Consider the following 20660-nt stretch of genomic DNA (forward strand, 5'->3'; position numbering starts at 1 on the left):
ATTGAATTTCAGGTGCTGCATAGCTGAGCATCCCTGACCCTTGCTGGATCTTTCTGTAGGTGTTTGTTTCCAAAAATAACCAGAATCCTCTTTTTTTTTTTTTTCTCTCTCTCTAGAGAAGTTGATTGCATATCAACGGGAATTTCATGCTTTGAAGGAGCGTCTTCGTATAGCTGAGCATCGCACTCTGCAACGCTCTTCTGAGCTGAATGCTATCTTGGAGCAGTTCAGGCGTGCAGTAGCAGAAACAAATGGGAGTAAGAACGCAATGAATAATTTTTCAGGTACATTCTGTGACTGAGCTATTTTGTATAACTCTGCACTACTAATATCTCTTCTTATTACTATAGAATAAGAAATGAATACCAAGAAAGCTGAATGAAACTGTTCAGCAGTGCAAATAAAGAATCTGTAATAGCTTATATCTGGTAGGGATATTTTTTGTATTTGTGGGGATTTTGTTTGTTTTTCCAATTTCTATTCTTAATGATGTACCCACTCTTCATTTTTATGACTTTAGGGACTGAATACTTATTCCATGCCTAACTTCCAAAGTTTGGAACTTCTGGTTACTTATTTAACATATGGAGTATATTTTGACAGTAGTTTACATTGCTTTTTAAATAGAGCTTGAGGGGAAAGGTGAGCAAACAGTGTTTAAGAAATGGATGAACTTGCAGCAATTAGAATATGTTTAAAAGTCAGCTGGAAGATATAAAAACATACAGGCTGTGTAAGGTATTTGTTAATGATTTATAAAATGCACTTTTTAATAAGGTGATTAAATGTTGAACTGGTAAAGTCTTTCATTAGTTTTCACCCATTTCAGAGGCTGATGCTCAAGTTTACTGAGAGCTGTGTTTGGCGATATGAGAGTATGCATTCACACAGTTTTGAAGTTAACTTTCAAAATTACACTATTACTGCTTTAGTTACTCTGACGATTCTAGATGGAAGATGAATAACAAATAAATATCAACTTTCTGGCGAGAGGTCTGATTTGGTAGGTTGCAGAAACTTCATTGTATTGGCTTAATGAAGAATATAACCCCAAAAATTTTTGCAAAGCAAAAAAACTGGATCAAGCTTTTTGAATCTCTTATCTACTTGCATTAGTGCTATGGGTTACTGTTTTCTACAGACTTTTTTGGGAGGAGGAGAAAGGTTATAATTAGAGGCCCTCAGTGCGGATTTAAGGACTAATTGCTCTATCTGACACTAATGGCCTGTCCAGCCTGATCTCTGTATTTCCTTGGATGTCCAGGAATTGTATGGATAAAGGTTATATTTAAATAGTCTTTGACTCGTCTTCCTCATCTGTGTGTATGGTTTGCTTTTAAAGCGAACAACAATAGAGGAAGTCACGTAAGTTTGATACTGGATTTATGATTATTACCACATTGATTTCTAAAAATGAGTTAGCTTGTTGATAGACAATATACTCAGAGAGATTCTCTTCTGATGCAGCTGAAGTTATTGATTCACATTTTAAACTTCCTACCATGTCTGGATCCCATCTGGGACATCCTCTTTTTTTCCCTGTGGAGCTGAGGGGAAGTCAGCTGAAGTCTGAATTCCTGAGCTTTTGTGCTCAGAACTTAGTATTAGATAGATTTATATTAAGTTTAATGTACTTAAGTATACATCATACTATGTAGTATTTGCTATCTTTGAAGCTGAGAGGATTCCAGATTGTTTTATGTAAATCATTGTTCATTTATACAAAGAGTTGTCATATTTTGAGAGAATGTTTAGTCCAGCTTTTGCATTTGAAGCTAAAGGAAATGTTAGCAGGAAAAGTAAAAGGTACCTGTATTGGAATCTATAAAAATAAGCATTTCTACTTATGGCATCTATTGATAAAGCGTTTTTCAATATTATAAGTGATTAGGAATTTAGTTTCACCCAAAAATTAATATCAAAACAAACCAAAACTCACAATAGAACTCTTCCAGCTTTGTGGAAGCTGCACTCAGAATCTGAGAGTATTGACATTCGTGGTATTACTTTTCTCACTTCTGCACAATTCAATTTTTTTCTCAGAAACCATGAGTACTGTTTTTTTACTGAACTTGATATTGTAAAGCCCATAAGTTTGCAAAGGTCCATATGCTATCATATTTGTCATTTGGAATAAGAGTTGTTTTCACACTTGCTGTAAGAAACTCAACACGCACAGCAGGGGAATTTAAAACCTGTTATTTGCAGCTTCGAGTGCCACCTGGACATTCTGAGAGGCAGCTATTCTAGAAGGAGTGAGAATTATTTTAAGTACTCTAATGGACTAAATTAAATTCATGTTAGCATTCATTCTGTTGCAGAAATACTAAAAACATTAGTCAAATATTTAATGCTATTTTCGTTTTCTGTCTCTATGTGCAATGTATTCCAATATGTATTTGTAGCTTTGAAAAGTTATTTGCAGTAGCATCACTACATGTTGATGAGCTCCAGGTTAATAAGCTTCCCATTTTGATCCACTGGGGGAAGAGAGAAGAAATCAACAGACAAACAAAACCAACAACAACAACAAAAAACCCAAAAACACAGAAAATCAAACACAAACCAAACAACCACCCCCCCCCCCCCCCCCCCCATAAATGGAGCACTCTTCTGTGATTACACACTAAATCTTGTATGATTACATAAGTGTTAACTCTATCTGTAGCAAGGTTACTGAGTGGAAAATAATCTTGGCCATAGCTTAGTTAAAAAATCAAAAGGAGAAAAGACTTCCTTTGTACACAAGATAAAATGCTTCAGTAAAATGCATCATTTGTTCTGTTCCTCAGTTAGGACCAAGATTGGAATTTTGTCTTATTTATCACTGCATAAAAACTTCATATTGTTTGTTTTTTGCATTACTGATTTCATGTATGTTTGCAGATGAGACGCTGAAATTGTTAAAAGAGCTAACAAGTAGAAAAACTCTTCAAGTGCCAAATATCTATTACCATTTGCCTCATTTGTTGAAAAATGAAGGAAGCCTTCAACCTTCTGTGCAGGTTGGCCTTGGAAGGACAGGAGGTATGCTGATATGATGTTTCTTTTATGTTTTATATCTGGAGAACTTTCTAGTTTTAGTAATATAATTTACTGCACTACTTGGTAGATCAAGGACATCTTATTTAGCTTGTGTGATACTGATATCTCTTAGAATTCACACTGAATCCAAGATCAAAGGAGTTTGGCTTCAGCTTTGCTCTTTTCTGCGTCATCTCCATCACACCTCATCCCATGTTAAGGTGCACATTAAGAAGCATTTAGTTTGGATTTAATTTTTTGTAACTAAATAAAAGGGAACAAAGCTTGAGATTCTAAACAACAGATTCTGAACTGCTAATGGACATATTTCCCCTCTACTCTGCCCTGGTGAGACCTCATCTGGAATATTGTGTCCAGTTCTGGGCCCCTCAGTTCAAGAAGGACAGGGAACTGCTGGAGAGAGTCCAGCGCAGGGCCACAAAGATGATTAAGGGAGTGGAGCATCTCCCTTATGAGGAAAGGCTGAGGGAGCTGGGGCTCTTTAGCTTGGAGAAGAGGAGACTGAGGGGTGACCTCATCAATGTTTATAAATATATAAAGGGTGGGTGTCATGAGGATGGAGCCGGGCTCTTCTCGGTGACAACCAACAGTAAGACAAGGGGTAATGGGTTCAAGCTGGAACACAAGAGGTTCCACTTAAATTTGAGAAGAAACTTCTTCTCAGTGAGGGTGACGGAACACTGGAACAGGCTGCCCAGGGAGGTTGTGGATTCTCCTTCTCTGGAGACATTCAAAACACGCCTGGATGCCTTCCTGTGTAACCTCATCTAGGTGTTCCTGCTCCGGCAGGGGGATTGGACTAGATGATCTTTCGAGGTCCCTTCCAATCCCTAACATTCTGTGATTCTGTGATACCCCTCAGGCTTTTCAGATTTGTGAGGCACCCATGCATGGATATCATTATTTTAATTTGATGTTTCTGGCCATTTGAACAATATATTTCAAAGTATAACTTAAGAGTTGTGAGAACTTGGATAATCAGATATAATTACATCAATAAAATGTGGACATTCTTTGGAGAGGAAAAAAATCAGTGTTGTGCTGAAATACTGTCAATCCCCCTTTTTTCTAACCCTCACAAATGAGGAGCTTTGTTCATTAGGATAGCTCCATGGAATCCCACTCTTGGAACTGTAGAAAATCAATAGCATAAAGCCCAGCCAAGCTGATATACCTCAAAGCACATGTATGTGTGCATCTCTAAGCTTGAAGGCGCCACCACTGAATCCTTGTTTCTCTGTGTGCCATCTGATTTGAATGGCTTGTGTTATTGTCCACTAGGCCCTTCTTTTTTAATTTTATCCTCCCCTTTGCTTTTGAAAGAAGCATTAGTTACTCCTGGACTGTATTTTTTTCATTACTTCACTAAGTTTGATTGCTCCTTCCTTTAACGGAAGGCATGCCTGTGTGACAAATGTGCGGGCTCAAGGCACGGGATTATTTTTCTAACTATAAATACCATTTATTTCAATGTTGTTATTTAGGAAGGAAAAGGCTTATATTCCTTTATTGTTTCAAGTGAAGCCTGTACTATATCCCACTGGGAACATATGACAGACGTTTGAAATTACAAAATAGAAATTGGAATCAGATTTATTGAATTTTAAAAAAGAGAGGAAATTACAAGTTAAAATTATTTTCCTATCTTCTTTCCTGGTCACTGTGCTTTTTGAGTGTTTGTTTTAAAAATTCAGAGCTTGTTAATGTGTAGTTGCTAGGCGAAACAGGCTCTATAAGGAAGGATAAACAACATTTTTAAATAGTCGTTTGATTTCATATATTTACGATGTGGTAAGTAGTCTCACACAGATGGCTTGAAACGCTGGTGCTGACTTCATGAAGTCTGCTTTATCCTGTTACTGCATTCCTGGTGCTCTCTGCTGTGCTCCTGCTGGGCAGCCAGCCCTGGGTACAGGCTGGGGTACAGAAGAAAGACTCTGGGAAAATTAGGGAACATGGGGTTCAAATGGCCAGCTGAAAAATGGTGTTAATAGTGTTGTAGCTGGGGCCAGGTTGCTTTGCATTTGAGGTGCTTTTGACAAGGATAAGAGATTTCAATGAAGAATTTCCAAGCAATCCAAGTGACCTGGACTTTTTTTCTAGAAGAACCCAAATCAGGTGCAAGGAAAGTAATAGGTTTTTTTCACCAGTGTAATTTTAAAAGACGACTTTGATAAGTTAAATACTTCAGGTGTGAAGAAAGTTTTATTTTCAAATTGATATAATCCAAGTTAGGGAGTTTGATCGCTCTGTAGGTCTTGGTGCACCTTATCTGATTAATAATATGGTTGTTGATTATTACCTATGCAATAGTCTGGCATGTCTCAGATTACTTTTTTTTGTGTTTGCTGTGTTTGCTCTGAGTGTTGATGGTGATTATGTTAATCATGCTCCTGATGGTGGGTGGTATATTTTTGAACTATTTTTAATTGCTGTTATCTCCATCTTTTAACTCTTAGCATTTCTTCAGCAATGCTTTATTATGAGACAAGATTTTTGTTTTCTATGTTGTGTATGAAATCACTGAAAGTACGTTTCTGCTTTGTTTGATTTCAGTTTCCATTGTAATGGGAATACCTACAGTGAAAAGAAAAGTGAAGTCATACCTGACAGAAACTCTCCACTCCCTTATTGATAAGCTGTCCCCTGAAGAAAAACTGGATTGTGTTATGGTTGTCTTTATAGGAGAGGTAATAATGTAAATATTTTTATACTGTTTCTAACACGTCTTCTAACAGTCTTTAACTGCAAGTACCACTCCTTTCAGGAGTTGATGAGGATCTACTTTTTTTTCAAGATGTAGATAGATGACTGTCTTCTTCCATGAAAAGGAGACAGTCTTGTGTTTCCGAGAGAAACAATCCTGAAGAGCTCAGCTTTTTCAGTTTATCAAGGGAATAGTGATGTGGATTCAGTGGACTGGTTATTTTGCAAATCTTCCGATGCTTATACCTAGTGACGGGTATATTCCTTTAACATCAAAATAATGGCTAAGGTATTCTGATGTTTTAGGGAGGATTCTTTCCATTCACTTCATGCTTCTGCTTAGTGCCTCCTCTAATGAGTGCTGCAGTTTGAGATGTTAGGCAGAGATTGTTACTAATTTTATTTTCTGGACAGTGTGGATATTGTAAGTCCAGACTTTTTCACGGATTAATTCAAACAGTGTTGAGTTGGACAGTTTGGTTAGTTTGGCTCTGACTTAGTGGAAGTCAAATTTAGGAAATTATAGAATGCTTTCAGAAATAATTCTGTTGACTGCTGGGAATTGTATATACTTATTTTGGTCTTTATGTTTTTCTCAGAAGTCTGACTTGGAGAGTGAGAAATTTATATAAATGTTTGACCTTCATCCGTCTTAACCATATAATGCTTTACTGAAAGTGATTTATGAGTCCCATAGATGCAAATTTAAATCCTCTAGTTATAACTGTGAAAACTGTTTTAATCCTGAGAGCCAGTGTCCATTCAGGGATGAATCAGTGGAAAATCAGGCATTTTAATACTTCTATTATCAGCACGTTTTAAAGCTTTCCTTTAAAGGTTTGTAAACATTTTACCTGTTCCTGAGAACTGATTTTTATGGTTTCCTGATATAAATTGCCCTGTTTTCATTTTCTTGACAGTCAGTCAAAAACTATTTGTCAGGATAAATCCTCTTTTCAGCAGAAAATGCCCTTAAAACATCCATTGGTTGAGAATACCAGGAGAACAGAATGCATTCTGAATTCCTGTAACACTGGGTTTTTCTTCACTGTATTAGTTGGAGTAATTTCATTGCCCGCTAGTGTGGCTTCTTTTCAAGATTTAAAACTGAAGTTTCATTTTGTTTTGCTTAAGGAGATCTGAGCTTTGAAGACTGTTCATTATCACTGGATTCTCTGTCTTCTGCAAAACTTAGGAGTGAACAGAATCCAGACTCTGTCTCCAACTGCACAAGTTTCTTCTCTTGCCTTAGACAAGCCATATTGCTATACGCAAGTTTTCTATAGCAAAATAACTTTCTTGCTTTGAGGTGGTGCGGAATTCTCTTTCATCTTGGGAATGATTGTGCAAAAGTCACTGTGAAGCAACTGAACATTTTAACCTGGGAGCTATTGCTTCTGTGCCCAAGGAGACTTGTGTGGTTTGCTCCGGAGTGGAATAGTTACCCTCTGTATCTTATCTCTTTGTCTCTTCGAGAGCAGCACTATGTGCTTACTCACATATCTGCTATGGGCACTGCAAGCCACAAATGTCTGGGAAAATTGGAAGAACCCAAGTTTAAATTCTTGTCCTCTTATTACCATTCCTTATATTTGCTTATATTTATTTTTTTAATCCAATTTTATGTTCTCCGTGCTTTGGTATTTCTTTGACGATGTTTTATATTTTCTTAAGTTCAATATCTTAGAGTTTGCTATGTAATTGCTACAAGGAACTCTTTCAATAAATAATACAGTACACTAAATACTTCATCTTGAACTATGCTGTGTTTTTTCTGAGTTATGCTGTATATTTCAGCTTCCTTCTGCAAGACGAAAAGTGTAGGATTATTAAGCATTTTCTCTGGCTATTTGGAGGAAGGCCAGCTTCTCTGATGGACTTTTGTTTCTCCTCAAGCAAAAGGAAGGGCTTTATCTTTTAAAATAGCTTCGTCTATGGGGTTTCCTAGCCTAAAATGTGTTAGACTATTGCTATAATTAACATGTGTGCATTAACAAAGGCTTATTTAAAAATACATTAGAACTTTGAGCAACTATGCTTGTATTAAAAATGATGGCAAAAATTTCTGAAGAAAGGTATGGCCTCTGTTCAACATCTCTGCAGTTTAAGTACAGCAAGAAATGGTCATAATGTGAGGTTAGGTTATCTTGCTAATAAGCTTAAAATTACTATCTGTGCTTTGTCTGTAGGTTGTACCAAAAAAAAAGGAACAAGACTTTACAAAAATGTGTTTACAAGAGAATTATGTGAAAAATAATATTTTGAAAGGATTTTAGTATTTTCTTGCTGACTTTATTTGAGAAATCAAATTGACAGTGTTTGAGAAGCATTGCTGGGAGCCATAGTCAGGAACTGTAATCTCTTTGTGCTAAGCACCCTAAAAAACTCTTTTAATCCCGCTATTTTTTTAGTAGCTTAATCTCACTCTCTTCTTGTAAATTTGACTTTTTTACTAGAAAACAAGTTGAAAATTAACACTAATGGTCACCTACAAACAGCACGAACGCGTGTAAACAGATGCGCTAGTAAATATAGATGTTATGGTTGCTAAATAAAGAGATCTGCATATTCATTTACTGTATGGATATTTCTCAGTAATGTAATTATACACAGTAAATTTCCATACTGGAAGGTCAAGGAATTCTAAAATATCTCAGATGATGTGATATCTAATCACCAGTTCAAATAACTACTAAAATTGCTTGACAGTAAACTGTGCAACTGTCCCAGTAACTGACATATGTCTGTGTTCTCCAATTTGTTAAAATAACTTTGTTGCAGAATAATTTGCAGATATTCATTAGGATGACTAATAAATAGGCATGATTCATTATGCCTCTGTAGTTAAAAAATCTTTTTATTCCCCTTCACTATATAGCTAGTTCATAGGCACATCAGATGACTTGTTTCAAGTGATTCAAATCCCATAAACCTGCTCTGTATGAGAACTTGCTTTCGGAATAGGTTCTAGGTTTAAGAAACTATGAACTCCAGATTAAAATGGTTGTCTAGTATTTTTATTTAATATGGTTTGTAATTAACATGGGAAACATGGTTTTGAAGTACTTTACGTCGTCTTAGTGAAACAACAAACATGTATGCGTGTGTACATACATATATATATGTACACACACACAAAACTAAATATGAGACAAATTAAAATACGTTTCTGGAATCTAGAGAAATTTATTTTTTTCCTGTGTGGAGATCTCATTTACCATGAAGAAATTACATCTTAAACTTGTTCTAAATATATCACAACTTATTGTCAGTCCACTTCCTTAATCAGTGACTGCACTTAGAATGGTCTTTTGTACAAACAGTAATCAGTGTATGTTGGAAAGACTGGATGCCCTTGATTTGACCAAAAATATCAGAAGGACAAATCATTTCAGTAAGAATCAGAAAACACTACAGGTATGCAACAGCGTTTTGCTAATTCTGTACGCTACTGATTGCATCTGGCTAGGAAATAATAAAGCAGCCATTTGTTCTTGGAGCACTAGTCCACATCTTGCATCTTCTTGCATATTATGATACTTATTCAAATGTTACTCTGTTTCCTGTGTGTACAATTCACTTAGGCTAGAAAAACCTGGATGTCTTGAGTATCTTTTACTGTCACTGTGTCATCTCTTTATGTAAACAGTGACTGCTAAATTAAAATATGTTCACCTCAGTAGTGTTTTCTCTGTCTTCCTTTTGTGGAGAACCTTTTTTTTTCCTTCAATATTTCTTTGGAAAAGAAGCTGGTTGGGTCAGTGTGACACAAGCACTCGGTAAGGTACCATCCTGTGCGCTGGTATGACCAAAGCCTGAGCAAATTAAGCACTGAGTGCACATACTGGGTCAAACCTTGCTGAACCTGTTTTGGATGAGTTAACATTGGAATGCAATATCAACAACTTCTCCAGCAAAATAAACGCATCTGTATTTTCAGCTCTTCTTGCTCTGGGACTGAATTATAGGTTTCTTTGATCAGCAGATCTCTTGATAGAAAACAAAAGAGTATTTTGTCTCTCTTGCTCTCAACTCAGAGGTATTAGTATCATCCCAGCTTCAGAGATGTTCCATTCTTTCCACTAATTGTTGAGAACTTGAGAGCCACCCCTTCCTGGAGCTGCCCTAGAGAGCGTATTCCTAGTCCTCAAAAGATCTGACCACACATCTCAAATTGAAGAAACGCCAGTAGATCTTAGCATATACATATGTATGTGTGTAATACATATATATTTTTTTAAAAATCAAAGCTAGACAAGGCTGTTCTGCCACATGATAACGTTATCTTCACTAGGTAGTTTTGAAGGCCTACACAGATGGTAGCCTTTGGTTTGGACATCTCACTCAAAACTGATCAGGATGAACACAGCTTCTAGATGTACTGCCATCTCTTATATCTGAAAGGATAGCTTGGCCTGTCAGTAAGAATGTGAGACATTTAAGCTGATGTTGCAATCTCCATTTCCTTGGCATCTAAGCTTTGGTGCCCAAAGAGTATGGGCTGCCAACACTGGGCACCATCATAGGACTTTACACTCATTTTTTCATGGCAGTGACTAGCAAAGTTTTTATATGAGATTATATCAGTGGTAAGAATCTTTCTTAGATCTCAGAAAAGAATCCTGACAGGATTTGAAAACTTCTGTATACCTGAGACAAATTTAGTATCTCAGCACAAACATAAAATTCAGGATTGTGCTCTTTTCTCAAGCCCTAGACTTGAATGACTGAAATACTTGTCTGTCTGTAAGACACCTTCTGAGGTGCACCCGGGCCACAGTAACTATCTGATGCTTCTGGTAAGGGAACATCACTGTTAATAGACAGTTGTCTGATCTCTTTGGTAACATCTAGTGTATTTGTGAGATGCAAAGTGACAGTAATACTTATTTCAGAAACATAGTAGCAGATGACTTTATACCCGAATGACTGACTGAACTAACACTGAGTTTTGGACATCGCAATCAACTTTTGCTACTGTGGTCTGCCTTGGCCTAAAGATAATGAAGACATATTCCTTCTGTCCTCCAAATAAAGAACGTGTATCATAGAAGGGTGCTTTTGACTGTACGCAGCAACTACCTGTCTTTTTCTGGAAAACAAACCATCTAGACTAGGAGTGTCAAACTCATTTTCACTGGGGACCATATCAGCCTCGCAGTTGCCTTCAAAGAGCCAAATGTAATTTGAGGACTATAAAGGAGTAGTTACATTTACATGTACTACAAACCAGCCTTCATCTTTAATATGCACAAAACTAGTAGAAGGCTGTATGACACTAGCATAGCATAGCTTGCATTTTGAGAAACAGTCTACCTTCTGTCATTCTTGAAGGTGGGTAGGTAGGATTTAACAATAAAAAACTTCTTACAAGTAGAAATCTTGGTTTCGTCTGACAGTTGGGTAGCTGTTAATCAGAACTTTCTAACCTCTTGTTTTGTCTGCTAGCTAATATATTTTCCTACTTTGCTATGCACACTCTCACTCATAAAAATAAGTAAAAAATATTAGAAAGTTCATTGCTGCTCTGGTTCTTTGTGTGTTTGTTATGAATAACAGTGTTTGTTCAGACAAACCTTAGAATAATGGCAATTTGAAATGCAGCCTCACCTAAACTGGAGAAGGTACTTTAGAAAATTGTGGGGAAGCATCTTACAAAACCAGGAAATTTCTAAACTTATTTCACTGACAGCCTGAAACTTTAGTTTGTTCCACAATGGACTCTGAGTTTTCTTTTAGAGAGATTCACTTCTGCTGCTTTATTTTGGGTCCCAAACTCCTGGGGATTATTTAATCTTCAACCTTAAGAGTTTCACTAAGGAAAAATTCTGATTTTGTTATTGCCTTCTGATTTGGTAGACAAAAACATTCATAGCTATAGTCTTACAAGTTGTGCTGTGTTGGTTGGGATCACCAGTGACGTTTCCTTTCAGTAGCTGCAAACAGCACTGATACCACGAAACAGAATTTAAATTGATCATAACTGCCTCAAAGTCAACCTAGTATCTACCAGATGATCTTCACTGGAAGCGTAAAGAACAGTTACACTCTGTCTTTCATGGGAGACTTGCTTTTAATTAATTTGGATTTGTCTTGACCTGTTTAAGGTTCTTGAAGGAGTAATACCCTTGTCTTCTCCATGTTATATATAGTTTATAATTATTTTCAGCAGTCTCATGTCCTGCAGGTTGATAAAGAGGACCTTAGGTCTTTCTTTGTCAAGACAGTAAATGCTTTCTTCCTCAAAAATGGGGAATAGATTTTAGTCAAGAATAGATATTTTTTTCTGTTGCTTTTCAGTTACTAGCTGAATTTGTTGATATGCTTGGAAGATCCTTAGGCTAGAGCAATTATCTGGCTATTCCAGATTTCCTTCCATTGCTACCCTGCAAAGTGTTGCGGTTTAACCCGAGCTAGCAATTCAAAACCACAGTATCCGCTTGCTCACTCTCCCCACCCCCAAATGGGGGAGAGAATAGAAAGAGAAGGGAGAAGCTCGTGGATTGAGATAAACACAGTTTAATAAAATAACAAAATTCCAGTCCCAGGAAGCAGCACCCTGGTCTTGAACAGCTGATCCCAGAGAGAGAACAGAGAAAAAGGCAGAAAGGCCCAGAGGCCTCTGCAAAATGGCAGGATGGCAAAAGGCTGAACTTAAAGACACTCCTGAACAGAGCTGAAATGGAGCAGAACAGGAACAGAGCTCCTGAATGGAGCAGAAACCAGAATGGGTCTCCGTCTCCCTCTAGTTGCAAAATCCGACTCTCCTTAAATATGAAGCATGACGCTAATGGCATGGAATATTCTTATTGATCAGTCTGGATGTCAGTCAAGCTTTGACCCCTCTGTGCCCCCCTTCCCAGCTGCCTCACACCTGAGGGCAGAGAGCTCAGAAAGGCCTTGGCTCCCAGGCAACAGCTAAAAAACATTAACTCTGTCCTGGGGTGTTATCTTCTTGTTCTCAAACTAAATCCAAACAATGACCGTGCCACCTACAAGGAATCACATGGAATGTTAGGGATTGGAAGGGACCTTGAAAGATCATCTAGTCCAATCCCCCTGCCAGAGCAGGAACACCTAGATGAGGTTACACAGGCATGTGTCCAGGCGGGTTTTGAATGTCTCCAGAGAAGGAGACTCCACAACCTCCCTGGGCAGCCTCTTCCAGTGTTCTGTCACCCTCCCTGAGAAGAAGTTTCTTCTCCTGTTTAAGTGGAACCTGCTGTATTCCAGTTTGCACCCATTGCCCCTTGTCTTATCATTGGCTGTCACCGAGAAGAGCCTGGCTCCATCCTTCTGACACTCACCCTTTACATATTTATAGACATTAATGAGGTCACCCCTCAGTCTCCTCTTCTCCAAGCTAAAGAGACCCAGCTCCCTCAGCCTTTCCTCATAAGGGAGATGCTCCACTCCCTTATTCATCGTCGTGGCCCTGCACTGGACTCTCTCCAGCAGTTCCCTGTCCTTCTTGAACTGAGGGGCCCAGAACTGGACACGATATTCCAGATGAGGTCTCACCAGGGCAGAGTAGAGGGGGAGGAGAACCTCTCTCGACCTACTAACCACCCCACTTCTAATACACCCCAGGATGCCATTGGCCTTCTTGGCCACAAGGGCACAGGGCTGGCTCATGGTCATCCTGCTGTCCACCAGGACCCCCAGGTCCCTTTCCCCTACACTGCTCTCTAATAGGTCATTCCCCAACTTATGCTGGAACCTGGGGTTGTTTCTGCCCAGATGAAAGAAAGAAAGGTTTCTAACTGCATGACAAAAATTTGCTTTCAGTCAAACCAGCACACAAAGTCTTCTGTAAAGTTAACTCTTCCCACAGGTGTAGGCACAGTTTGATCAAATTTATTGCATGTTCTCATGTTTATTTCATGAGGTTGTGTAAAATAACTTACAAATGTCACCTTCCTGGGACATGTCCACAGTTGAAGGGTGTTGGCAAAGACCCCACTTAGTGTTAGGCTGAGTAACAAGAGGAGTTGGTTTCCCCTGGAAGTTCTGATGTGGAAAGGTGACAGTCAACCTGCTATCCCGAGGGGAAGAGTTTGGTGTTGAAATCCTGGTTCTGAATGTCAGATGCTGCTAGTAGATATAAATACAACCACTTATTTAGAAATAACAGCAGGTTATCAAGTTTTTAATGCATTTAATCATGTGAAAAATGGCATCAACTCTTATAATCTCAGTGTTCTTATTCATTCTAAAAATGGCATCTCCTTTTGCTTTATGCTGTTGCAGTGATTCTTGATTCAGAAGGAGGGTTACCTACTAAACCAACAGTGGTATTTGCCATATCTCGTGTTCAGTGTGGCTAGACCAGACTCTTTTGACTTTGTGTGACGGCAGCACAGGTTACAATATGAGGTTGGAAGACTCCAGGCTGCATCTCTTTAATGTGAAGCTATTGTGGTTGCAGCTCTGACTGGGAAGCTGCCAACCTTGTGCGTGAAGGACACAAACATTAAGGGCAAGTAAGGAAAAAAACCCTTTTATTCTAGATTATTTTTTCCTGATTGTGGTGCATTCTTTATAAGTGTGGGAGGTTTTAAAAGCACTAGTAAGGCATCATGGTACACCTGCAAAATAGGTCAAAACTATGTTCACTCTAATGAGACTTGCACTAAGGCACAGTCTTGTGACCAGATGCATACTTCCAGTTGGGATGAAGTTGGCATTTATTTTAATCTCTGGAATACTATATGGAAATAAGCTGTATTTCTGCTTTGTGCATGTGTATATATGTATATATATAAAAATATTGCATTTTTCTATGCAATTACAGAATGGGCTGTTTAACAAGTATTTGAGTTATTAATGCTAGACTGGGTAATTCAAGTTTGGCGTACCAGCTGGTGATTCAAATTGTCTTTTTTGTATGCTGACTAAACAAAAAATTCTCTATATTTTATCTTTAAAGGGTCTAAACAAAAGGAAAAAATAAACATTTTGTTAAAGATGGGTATACTAAAATTATTCCTAGGTAGTCACTGAGTCACTGATTTGCAACTGTTAGAGACAGCAGAAAAAGTTATGTCTTAAACCCCATTCCAGTGATACTGTGTGTTAACAGTCCACATGTGTATTTAAAGACTTAGTGATATGTCTAGGTCCATATGGACTTGTGAGTCTCCTTGTGTGGAACTCATTGCAGGATGAGTTTTAAATTGTGAATGTCTTATCTGCTTATTAGAGCTTCTGTCCAGCACTAGGCATAGCACTTATGAATAAAATAGGTATGACAAATTTATTACAAATTATTTCTACTCACATATTCTTGTAGCATTTAGAAGCTGCTTTTGAAAGAAACCCACTGTTGTCCTTTTTGGAAAAGTGTGCGTCACTGGCATTATGTTGGATTTTATAAAAATAAGTCTTTAAAAATAGGAATGGTGATTTTTAAGATCAAAGGGTAAGCATCTTTATAAAACAAGATTAGTAGTTCTATAGAAATGATTGGGAGAGATTTATTCTCTCTATAATCCTTTAATGATCCAAATTCATCAGAAAAAGTATGATCTCTTCCTTTGTTTCCAGCATTTCAAAGGCAGTTATTTCTCCAGAATCCTCATGAGTCACCGGAATCTGGGTTGATTTATAGACTGTAAATTTTCTTTTGAAAACTGATAAATAGTATGTCATATTATTAGATTAGAAAGTATAACAAAGATTAGGGGTTTCAGTCACATTCCTGAGTTCACAAACTCTCTTTTCCTGGAATGCATGTGTACCAAATGAAAAGGTTGAGTAATTGACTGGTTCTGGCAAGTTAGATGATCTAGTTTTTTTCTAGAATGTCACAATTTGTATTTTAACCAACAGGTAATTTTTAGAATCTGTGCATCTTTAAGAATCGGGTGATTGTGAAGACTGATATATCCTCTGATGCAAAAAAGCAATTCTAGTCAGGAAAACAGCTCATGGCTGGCTGTGGTTGGGACATCCAAGCTTTAAATGCGAAGTTTAGGAGATGTATTTTTGGAAGAAGAGGGGGTGTTCAATGCCCTGTTTTCCAGAAAGCTTTCCTTGGTGATAGTTTCATATATATTATTATTATATAACAATAGTATGAAGTTCTTCCTGCACAAACGCTCCGTGATCGTTTTGAGCACAAGAGATTGCAAGAAAATAGTGACAGTTGGATTAGAACTGCCTGTTAAGTGCAGATATGAAGCAAATACTATTCCCCTCTGTTCACAAAAAAGAATTGTTTCTTCTCCCATTAGACGTAAGATAGTTACGTGTTTGATGTGTTCATATGTTACTTAAAAATCTTACATGCTGAAATTGATATTCAAGTAGAGTTACCTCCAACGTTTGTTTTACTGGGCTCTTTGGAACATAGCTCCAAAACTGTTAAGTATTCTATTTGTTTTTTGTGTTTGTTTTTCTTCCAGACTGATCTTGATTATGTTAACAGTGTTGTTGCGAGCCTGGAAAAAGAGTAAGTTGTCGCTTTAATGGAGGATTTCTTATTTTATTAGTTCGCTTTTTGTTTTTTCCTAAATCAGGTTGTGATAAGTAATAAAACGTATTCTGGCAATATAAGATCATGCATTTTTGTTTCTTGGGGTTCTGGACTTTTGAACAACGAAGTAATAGATGACAAATTAAGGGGCAGTGGATTCAGTCAGTTAAATTTTAAAACAGTAAGTGGGATTAAATTATCTGGTGCAACATAAGCAGATGGAATTGTTTCAACATGAATGGAAATTTGTGACATCTGTGTTAGAGCTTTGTATTTCATATGTTCAAAGAAAACTATAGAAAAAAAATCTCTAGGTTCTGAAAAAAGAAAGCAAAAGAAGTGATTAGAATTTAGTTACAATTCTGATTACTGGTCAGGAGGCTATACTGCTCTGAAGAAGATGCTAAGGAAAGCAATCCTTTTTTATATACTAGTTTTATTTTACATGCCTTGTTAGAATCAGTCATTGTTGTAACCAGATGTAATAACTGTACCAACAGAAAGCAAGCAGGAATTCTACAGAACTCAGAATCTTTTATGTGACTTTAGGATGTTTCTGTTGACAGGTTTTCTACAGAGATTAATTCTGGCTTGGTGGAAGTAATAGCACCTCCTGCAACTTACTATCCTGACTTGACAAACTTGAAAGAGACATTTGGAGACTCAAAAGAGAGAGTGAGGTTAGTTTATTCCCCCAGATCTTTTCCCATCTCCTCCCACACCTACACTTTAGTTGTTTATGAAATGCCAAGTGGGATGTGAATTCTTGAAATGTTTTCTTACTGTAATTCTTGAAAGTGTGGGGATGCTAAAAATGCTATGTGAATCCACCTCATTCCTATCTACATGCTGTTCTTTGCATGATCAGAGCCTAATGCTATGCTTGGTTGAATTCATTTAGTGTTAAATTTTGGGAGGAGAACTGAGACATTTTTCCTGTATGTAAACTTCTTCATTCACTCTTTTTCTTCCTGAAATACAGTGTAAACCCCAGTAACTCCTGCTGAATTACCATTTAAAATGCACACGTGTTTTTAGTGAAATGTCAGGTAGTTTTCACAAAATCAGATTCAAGTTAAACCAATTTTATGTCTGTATTAAAGCATATGGCAAAAGCTTTGTTCCTTTTTTTCAGACAGAGGATTTCCTGGAGGAACAATGCCAAAAGCAGCTATCCTAACATTTCACTAATATGCGTCATTCATCATAGTGAGATTTACTTTGCATTGCCAGCATGTATTGAAATATCTTTTTTTCACAATCCTTAAGCTTTTAATTTTATTTCAGATGGAGAACAAAACAAAACTTGGATTATTGTTTTCTTATGATGTATGCCCAGAAAAAGGGGGTTTATTACATTCAGGTAAATTTATCTTTGTTTTGAGACAAGTTTTCAAATGGGTCTCCAGAAATTATGCTGTTGGACATATCAGAAAGACCAACAGAGAACAGAGAGAACTTGATTCCATAGTTGAAGGAGGGCATTAAGTATGGAGATTATGGTACATGAAGGAATAATTTGCAGAGGACACTGCCTCCGAAGGAGAAAGTACTTTGTCCTATGTGATGTTTTTTATCTTAAGATGCTTAGTAAAAAAAGTGAAGGAATGCAGACAGCTTAACTACGATTTTTTACTTGTCCCCCAAATGAGTTACCATTGGGTTGCCTACGCCAAGAACACCAGCATACTTCTGATTGGAAATTGAGCTAAAATCCATTTTTAGTATACTTTATTTTGAGGGCAAGTGCAGCATCACTTTAATATGACTGTTGTATATAGATACATTTTCAATGTGTGATTAGACTGGTTTTCCTTTTTCAAATAGGTTTTAAATAACAGAGTTAAACAATTCTTAAATTGAATTTAGCTCAAAATTGTTCCTATTATGTCTTGCTGCTTTAAAGTAAAAGCCTTACCTACAGGTATTGCAGATTTAGTGAGTAACCGCACTTATGATCTTTATTTAGATTTTGGGACTGTGAACTTTGGGTATAAAGCCCCACTCATCTCCTCTAGTTTTTACAAAGCTATGCAGACTGCTTTCTGAGGGCCGCTGGAGACTCAGCTCTCCTAGAAGGAATGACATGAGGCAGTCATTTCTGTTTGTGCCAGCACAAGGGGGAAAGCATGAATGCACTAGGAGAAAGGACAGAGAAGCAGGATACTTCAAGCAGTGACCTGCACTTACTGTGAAGTAAAGGGATTGTAACCCCATCTTGGCAGTTCTGCTACCTGGACTAGATGATTAGTTTGGACCGTGCACCTGTTCTGCTGCTGGACAGCTAAAGCCAGGTGAAGTGAATCCCACCTCTGTAGATAACATCTCTTAGCTTCTTGTCTCATGGGAGAAATTGTTTGAGGGTGTGAGTAAACAGAGTCACATTTGCGTACAAATAATACAGATATTCTACTTGTTCCGCTGCTGATGTCACTTATTCTAACGTTATTTCATGGATTATTTTTATCTGAAAAGCTAGAAAAGCAATGTTCTGAAATGATAAGTTAAGATACATTTGTGGATTCTTACTACGGAAAGATTCTGGCTTAGTTCTCCACAAAGACAGACTGTGATCCCTGCAATAGTTACTCCTGCCTATAGCGTCTAGGTTTTATAGCAGTGCTTGCATATAGAAATATATGGCTATGTGTTAGCAATACATCATAAATCAGTATTTCCCAGCTGTACTTTTTCCTATTGCTTTGCTGGTGCTTTTAAGAAAAATTTATGTTGATATCACTGCTACCTTCCTCTAGCTTGAAGATGACATCGTTGTCAAGCAGAATTATTTCAGCACAATAAAAAATTTTGCTCTGCAGCTTGCTTCTGAAGATTGGATGATTCTAGAATTTTCTCAGCTGGGTTTCATTGGTAAGAAAATGTTCACTTTAGTAGTTCGAAAGAACACATTCATCCTCAGACTGTGAATTAATAGTGATCTGACTTCAAAGCTATCTTCTTTGTGCTGGAAATAGACCAAGAAGTAGAAATTCATTTTTTAGGAACTCTGGTTTAACTCATTCTTGGGTTTTTCTTTGTTTTGTTTTGTTTTGTTTTCTCAGTTGTTTCATGTACTTTTGTATGACTGAGGCGAACTCAAAACTGTTGGAGAAGAGGGCATTTTTATAACCAAAAGTTAATTGATTTATAAAAATATTAATACTAACAGTCGAACTGCAAGGAAGGACTTATTTTGAATTTAGCTGCCATTGAAACACAACTGACTAAAGAAAAAAGCATGAAAACTAACTCCACCTAAAACAACTTCATTGGTGTTTGTGCCGAAATTTCCAAGAATCATCAGGCATCAGTTTGTCTTGGATGCAAAGCCTGTTCTATCTCCACCTTTCTGTTCCATCAAGGAGAAGTTATGACAGTCTTTTCCTTCTTGGATGTAGTTAGTCTGTCGTTTGCAATGAACAACAGGGAGAGGAGCTGATGCACCATCTCAGGCTGTTATGGATTGAGTACCAGGGTGCTGTTAAAATTACTTTATGATTTTTTGCTCTTACACGAAGATGTTTTTGCCGAGAGGGACTAGACTTAACAGAAAAGCAATGAAAGAGAAGTTTTGAAGAGATTTTACAAATCAAAAGGTTATTTCATTACCACAGTGATATGTCATGATCTGTTTAAAAGTGCTAAGCTGGAGATCTGTGAGGAAAGATCAAAAGCGGAGTCAGACTGTGGAGATTCCTGTATGTAGTCAACACAAATTATTCCAATGCAAAGGCTGTACATTGAGCTCAGAACAGGAAGAAAATCGTACATGTAAGGATAAAGTGCAGTCCTGAGTTCTGTCATTCTGTTGGAAATTCTTGTTGTTCTCTTGTTTTTACTTTGGATCTGCTTTCCAGAGAAGAGCTAAATTTTTAGCTCAGTGACGCGTAGGGGTAGCACTGATGTCCCAAAACCAGGGTTCTGTCACCTGGTGTGCAAAAAAAAAAAGCCAGATCGTAGCACAGAGATGAGATATTGTTTATTATAGAGTTGTACAAGCCTTCATGCTGCAACAAAGCCAGCATGCCAGAAAGAAAAGTGACAGCCATTATATACAAAATCTTATCTCTGCTCAGGGCAGTCCTAAAGACCCAATTGGTTACGCATTTGCATATTGGTTACATAATCATTTTAGCGTGTAATGAGCAATGTTCAGCTAAAGGACACTTTATCCAGCAGATATGTGTTAAAGCAAGACTCAAATAATTGTGCGGGCTTCAAAATGTCTAAAGCTGCAAGGTCAGTTCATGCTAAGGTGTTTTGCAAGTAACTCTTAATCTTGTCAGACTGACCTAAAACTGGAAGGATTTACATATCTTTAGGTTAGCAATTACAGACAGAATTCATTCTTTTAAGTGGTAATGACAACACTGAGAACTGAGAACATTGTCACTGTGTGAGTGGCAAATTCTATCCTGTTTCCAGCTCAGCA

At 37.4% G+C, this 20660-nt stretch overlaps 1 protein-coding gene across 2 annotated transcripts in view; it reads left to right on the plus strand.

The window, feature by feature from the left end:
- The window catches only part of MGAT4A (alpha-1,3-mannosyl-glycoprotein 4-beta-N-acetylglucosaminyltransferase A), a 79033-nt gene that overhangs the window by 31211 nt on the left and 27162 nt on the right, over positions 1-20660 (plus strand). For both annotated transcript variants that reach the window (XM_065631120.1, XM_065631111.1), the window contains exons 3-9: positions 117-284; positions 2887-3027; positions 5602-5735; positions 16158-16204; positions 16795-16908; positions 17516-17591; positions 18985-19099. In XM_065631120.1, coding sequence (XP_065487192.1) covers positions 117-284; positions 2887-3027; positions 5602-5735; positions 16158-16204; positions 16795-16908; positions 17516-17591; positions 18985-19099 — 795 coding nt within the window. The remainder of the gene's footprint in view (positions 1-116; positions 285-2886; positions 3028-5601; positions 5736-16157; positions 16205-16794; positions 16909-17515; positions 17592-18984; positions 19100-20660) is intronic.

Source organism: Caloenas nicobarica, chromosome 1 (genome assembly GCF_036013445.1).
Source record: "Caloenas nicobarica isolate bCalNic1 chromosome 1, bCalNic1.hap1, whole genome shotgun sequence".
Lineage (NCBI taxonomy): Eukaryota > Metazoa > Chordata > Aves > Columbiformes > Columbidae > Caloenas > Caloenas nicobarica.